The sequence below is a fragment of the Saccopteryx bilineata genome, chromosome 9, assembly GCF_036850765.1.
Source record: "Saccopteryx bilineata isolate mSacBil1 chromosome 9, mSacBil1_pri_phased_curated, whole genome shotgun sequence".
Taxonomy (NCBI): domain Eukaryota; kingdom Metazoa; phylum Chordata; class Mammalia; order Chiroptera; family Emballonuridae; genus Saccopteryx; species Saccopteryx bilineata.
This window is the reverse complement of record NC_089498.1, coordinates 72,286,274-72,292,600: the sequence shown is the minus strand read 5'-3', so window position 1 is coordinate 72,292,600 and position 6,327 is coordinate 72,286,274. Positions and strand designations below refer to the sequence as shown.

General features: G+C 50.8%; 1 protein-coding gene across 1 annotated transcript in view; it reads right to left on the bottom strand.

Moving 5' to 3' along the window:
* Positions 1-297: 297 nt before the first annotated feature.
* COL13A1 (collagen type XIII alpha 1 chain) overlaps positions 298-6,327 on the bottom strand; it is an 88,105-nt gene continuing 82,075 nt past the window's right edge. The window contains exons 37-38 of the mRNA XM_066244147.1: positions 2,580-2,618; positions 298-580 (exon numbers count right to left, since the gene is read on the bottom strand). Coding sequence (XP_066100244.1) covers positions 578-580; positions 2,580-2,618 — 42 coding nt within the window. The 3' untranslated portion in view covers positions 298-577. The remainder of the gene's footprint in view (positions 581-2,579; positions 2,619-6,327) is intronic.

Genomic DNA, 6,327 nt, shown 5'->3' with positions numbered 1-6,327 from the left:
TAATGGAGTCCCCTCCTTATTCTGTTGAAGGTGACATTTCCAAACATTACTCTAAACTTCTGAGAAACCTGCTTCTGGGACTTCCTGCTTTCACAAGAAAGAATGTATTTAATTTAATGATTAATCAGGATCATGAATGGCTATGTTTTACTTTTTTTTAATAATGAAAATTCATAAGAGTTTAAAACATTCTTGGACACACCTGGTGTTTGGCAAATACCACGGACCTTCATGTCTTTGATTTACACATAAGCTAGCCAGCACCTTAGCGCTGGTTGGCTCCCTTTGGCACCAGAACACAATAATTTATTAAGCTTCAATACTTAATAAGTGTGCACAAATATCATGCAAACATTGTATCAGAAACAAAAAGTGTGTTAGAGTCCTAGACTTATACAAACATTTTGTAAACAAAAGAGGAGAGGTTGGCATTTTCTGTACAAAATATGCAGGTTTTTACTTTTTTAATAGTATGTAAGTTGCATCACATTTCTGACATTTTCAAAAAGTAAAAACGGTATAAAAATAAATATTCTATGTACAAACACACACACAGGTTGATCCCAGGTTACAGGCATCACTGCAAAACAAAAACAAACACAAAACAACATAGAGTTAGTGTAGTGGGTCTCTGGGTGTTTAGTTCCCTCGTGTTAGAAGAGGGAGATCTTGTCCTGGATTGGATGGTAGCTCTGGATGGGCAATTGGGATGGAAGATCCTGGTACTCAACAGCACTCTGAAGGTGGGAAACCCCTTTCACCTTCCTGCCACGCCCCTTCATGACCACTAGAGGGCACTTTCTGTCTATGCTGCTTTTGGAGGCCCAGTAGTTGAATTACTGAGCATCCCAGACTGAATTTATGGTAAGAACCAACAGAGATGAGCACCCTAGTGCACTGTAGCTCTAGATAGCAGTGTTCTTTTCTTGAAGAGTGGAACCATCTCTATTCCCTAACCATCAGCAGCAGCCTTGAAGAAGACAATCTTGTTCTTAGTGGGAAAGAGGCCTCATTCGACATACCTCTTATCTGCTTGTGTGGAACGTCAACTAGCTCTAGGGAGCTTGTTAGAGGACAAGGCATGGCTGGAGGGACAGATTCCTGGGGAGGTATCTTCCTCAAGTGCTGGGCTTTCCTTTCGCTGGTGAGGACTGCTTTAGGTACCTCATCATGGACGAATAGGTGCCCAAGGTGGTTTCACCACTTTTACCCAATCCCATGGACTAATGAGAATTTGGACATTTAGTGTAGAGGAGCGTATTCATCTCATTTGAGGTGTGACTCTGCTGTCACTGAAACGGGACTGGCTGAGCTAAGCACAAACTCTGCAACAGGTTGGTGTCTCTAGTCCTGTTATGAATAAGAACCAATACTTGCAGCCCACATAGTAGAGGGCTCAGAAGTCTTATTCTTATTTATTTATTTATTTATTGGTATTTTTCTGAAGTGAAAGGCTAGGAGGCAGAGAGACAGACTCCCACATGTGCCCAACAGGATCCACCCAGCATGCCCACTAGAGGGCGATGCTCTGCCCATCTGAGCCATTGCTCCATTGCAAACGGAGCCATTCTAGCACCTGAGGCAGAGGCCATGGAGCCATGCCCAGCACCCGGTTCAACTTTGCTCCAATGGAGTCTTGGCTGTGGGAAGGGAAGAGAGCTAGAGAGAAAGGAGAGGATGAAGGGTGGAGAAGCAGATGGGTGCTTCTCCTGTGTGCCCTGACTGTGAATCGAACCTAGGACTTCCACACACTGGGCTGATGCTCTATCACTGAGCTAGCTGGCCAGGGTTGCTAGGGCTCTGAAAAGTCTTTGATGGTGGGACAAAAGTGTCACCTTTGCCAGGAACCATGCCAGCCTTCTGGAATAGCAAACCGATGGCTCTGGTCAGGCTGGGGAATGTTGTGTTTGGGGGCCGTGGCTGAGTGTGGTGGTTGTGTGCATGGGCACACTCTGTGGGGTCAGATGGCTTTGATGATGACAAATACTAGGGCAAGTGTGAATAAGTGAAAACTCATTGTTGTTAGAAATTTTGGGCTGCAGGACTCATGTGTGGAAGCATGAAGCCCTGACAGTTTATGTTCAAGGGCAGGGTGGTGGTAAGCTGGCCAGCCTCTGTGTGGGGAGATAGAATCCATGTGAATTTATAGTTTAAGAAATTTAGATTCCTTACATCTGGATAAATGTCATCATATGGCTTAAATGACCTCAGATGAACACTATGAGAGTGGCTAATGATAGCTAATTTTAAAACAAGGTCTAGAGCTCCTTGGAGGAAAGATACTGGATAAATTAACCACACAAAGCACACAGATGTCATCTGTGTGGCTACATGGGAATCCCATTCACTGTGTTTGCTGATGCCTTGAAAAGCGTTTTTAAATGTTCTCCAAGTGTGCACAGGATGTGGGATGTTTAATGGGCACCCAGCCTTTGGAATCATTTCTTTTTCAACCCATGTCTTGCTGCCTCATCTGCAGAAAGGCCCAGGGTGGAAATTGTGCATGCTTATCACACTGTTGAGAAGAGAGCCCCAGTGTGCCTGTGCCCCTGAGGCACAGTGAACCCTGGAAGACCTACCTTGTTCCAGCAGCCCTGGACTGGTAAGCCGTCTTCGCCCTGCAGTGAAGGAGGAAAGCACGGAACTCAGACCCTCCCGAATGGCCCAGCAAGCAGGTGGGGCAATGGAACAAAACCCACAAATATTGTGGCAGCTGATCAGGCTGAGGCCCGCCTGCTATTGTCTATTCCTTTTCTATTTCTATTTCTTCCAGGTCAGGGACTTACTTCCAGGTCAGAAGGCCACAGGAAGCAAGTCCATCTGTCTTCCCAGGGGCTTGGGTCATGTAGAGTTACAGTACAAGGCCAAGAGGGGCTGTCCTAGCCTGTGCGGTCAGCAAGCAGAGGCGACCTGGGTGCCGCAGAAAGACTCTCGGGTCTCTGCTCTAGCTGTACTGAGTGCTGTGTGCACGGGCAAGTCGCTCAGCACTCGGAAGCCTCAGTTGCCTCCTCTGTAAAACCTGGGGAAGGCGGGGCTGTATGATGTGATGGCTAAGGTGGCCGCCAGTTCTCCCACTCTTATTCTTTCCCTTCCTCAGCAGTGGGAGGAGAGGGTCTAGGCAGTTCTCATCTGGAAATCACTAAGGGGTGACACAAAGGGGCATGGCCCCGAGGTGCCTTCAGCAAGGTGACAAAGGCTTGCTGGGAATTTGGGAAGAGGAGGCGGCGGCAGGATGGGAACTGACTGTGCGCCACTGTCGCCTTTGCGTGCGGCACCCGTGGAGCACCTGCAGCTCAGGACGTGGAGCACCTGCAGCTCAGGACGTGGAGCACCTGCAGCTCAGGATGGCCCATCCTCTGGGGCCCTGGGGGAATCAAGGAATCTCTGAGAGACAAGGTGGGGTGAGGGGAGGCTGAGTCAGGGTAAAGATCAGGTTCTCAGTTCACGTCTAGATTCTAGAATTCCAGGCTCCATGGCAGAGGAAGGGATGGACACAGGGTTTCAGGGGATCAGAGGAAGTGGTCAGCCACAAGGAGATTGAATGGAGCCCTCTGTGTCCCAGACCAATTTCATCCACCTGTGACAGGTGCCTAAACCTCTCACCTGGCATTCAGCAGGCAGCCAGCTAGCACGGAGGGCAGAAGAAGTCTAGTTATCTTATACTAAAAATCATGACCAATAGCACCCCCTGCCCCCATGCCCACAATAACACAATGCAGGAGATGGGGAAATAGCAAGGAGAAATAAAGGGAAGATAGGTACACCCTCACAGCAAAATTAATAGACAAATGACACATCAATGAGGGATGTTACTGGAGAATATGCTAGTTTGCATTAAGGGTCAAATAAATACGACCTTCACTGTCCCCTGTGAGTGAAGGAGGGTCTGCAAGGGGAGGTGGTGCACTCCAGGGTTTCACGACAACCAATGCCCCTTGCCCCAACCCGACATGGGGCACCATTTCACACGGACTCTGGAAGGGAGAGGAGCCTCCGCTGGCCACAGTGGCATGCCCATTGGCACATGGATGGTGGCAGGGGGACAGAGGAGGACGGTGCAGGTGAGGAGGATGGTGATGAGTGAGAGAGGAGCAGGGAGGCCAGGCTGCAGCTGGCAGAACTCAAGGTGCCCAGATTGTGGAAGGGATGTGGCAGAGGGATACCTGGCTGACGAATGGAGGGAAGGGGGTGTCCCACAGCCGAGAGAGGCGCCTGTGCGTGCTGCGTGCTCAGGCTTCGGCAGGCTGGGCAGCGGGGTTGCGGGGGCAGCAAGCAAGGGTTTCAGAAACGAGGGCCGGGAGGCATGCCACTCTACGTGCTTGTTCTGTTCTTTTATTGTTGATCTAAAAGTTCCCTAGAAAGTCCCTTGCAGGGGCTCTATGGTCATCTCTCAGAGTCACACAGCATATTTTTTAAAATAACTTCTCTTCTGCTCAAAGATAACTTCTGTGTGACCCGAGGGTGGGGATGTGGGGCTGGAACTCACACCTGACTGTCACTTGTATGAAAATAGCTCCATGAACTCCAAACATCCCGGGGAAATGTAGGAGAACAGGAAACTTTAGTGCCAACTGCCTTGAAGTGAAGTGCCACCTTCTGCTTCCTTTGCATAAGTTGAAGGGGGCGTGGTGGTCTAGGCCCCTGCCTAGAGAGGCCTGGGCCAGGTGGGAACGGAACTGCTGCCATAGGCCGGGACCTGCTGGGGTGAAGGGTCCTGAATGTCTCCCCCTCCCTCCAACCTCCCCATCTCCTCTGTTCTCTTCCTTAACTTCATGTCAACATCTCTGTGCCCTTCCAGGCTTTTCAGGGGTGAACCAGCTGAAGATGAAAGAAAGGGAAATGAAGGGGGTCTTGTAGTGTCTTTTGGGGTTTAAGCAGAAAGGATAAACCCTGATCCTGGACCATCCGCATCCCCTAGGTCAGGCAGAACCACTGGGGCGGCACACCCGGACCAGGCCCGACAGAATGGCCAGGGTGGCCTCCTTCTCTACCCTGGTTCTAGAACTTCTCACGGTACCCATGTTTATAAGCTTGCCCATCTGCCCCCTGCCAAACCGTGAGCTGCTGGAGCAGGGAGGGATGTGGGGCTGATTCTGGCATCTGTGTCAAATGTGCCAGACACTCAGCCAGTGCTGGCCAGGCCAACGGCAGTGTGTGTAGGAGAGAGGGACAGTCCTAAGAACCTGCCCAGAGAACCCGCTTTCCTAGTTCTCTCCGGTGGCGGATTTTCTGAAGGGAGGATCAGGTACAGCCCATGCTGGCTTTGGGTTGGGCAGGGATGGCTCACATGAAGGTGATTGCTTTTAAAGCAGCCGCAGGAGGAAGCCAAGAAAACATCCCTGCAAACTTTGCATGCAAGAGGGGGGCGTGGCAGGAGCTCCCGAGAACCAGCCAAGGCAGGATGACCCTTGGTGTCTCCGGAGAAGAGTCAGGAAGTGAAGACTGGATGGATGGAGCAGGAAGAGGTGAAGGGTGGTGGGGAGGCATGCAGGCGTGAACCACACGTGCGGGGAAGCCCACACTGGCCATGCAGGCAGGGGAGGGTGATGCCATACCAATGGGCACGGGGCATCCAGTCCGTCCAGCCCTGGTAACCCAGGCTCCCCTTTCTCTCCTTTAAAACCTCGGTGTCCCTGTTCACAAAATCAACCACGATGATTATTTAGGTCAAAGCTGGCCAGCTCAGACTGTGGAGTAGAGAGGCCCAGTCCTACCTTGGCCAGGATGCAGGACCTTGGGGGCATCGATAAGTAGGGCCCCGATCACAGTTGATTCCCACCTTCGAAATTCAACTTTACACTTTCTTTGGCTTCCCGGAGAGTTTAGCTTTGAATCATGTACAGCTAACGCCCTCTCCTTTTACTGACTCGGTTGGAGTAAGCACAGACAAATCTCAACGTTAGTGCATCATATTTTCAGAACCTTCAGATGGATGGCAAAGGTAGTGACGTGCCATGAGTCGTTTCTTATTGGCTCACTGGGGAAGGTGTCAAGGGGGTGTTTACTGATTTCATTCTGCAGGTTTTAGCTGGGTGGCTGGTGGGCACTGGGAGACCACATGTTAAAAGCCCCTTTTCTGGCCCTGATTTGCCCAGTTGTGGCAGTGGTGGCCCTTAGGAGACGCTGACCTGGTGTCCTGCATCCTGACCGAGTGAGGATTCCAACAGCTTGAACTGCTGGCTACAGAGGTGGCCACCAAATGAAGAAGGCAAATGCACAGCTCCCAAATGCTGCACTGGCTTCCAAAGCCTTCCTGGAGTGGCGAGCCCAGGCCTTCTCCAAAAGCCCTTTCGTCAGGGCCTCTCCACTGCCACACATCAACTGTCC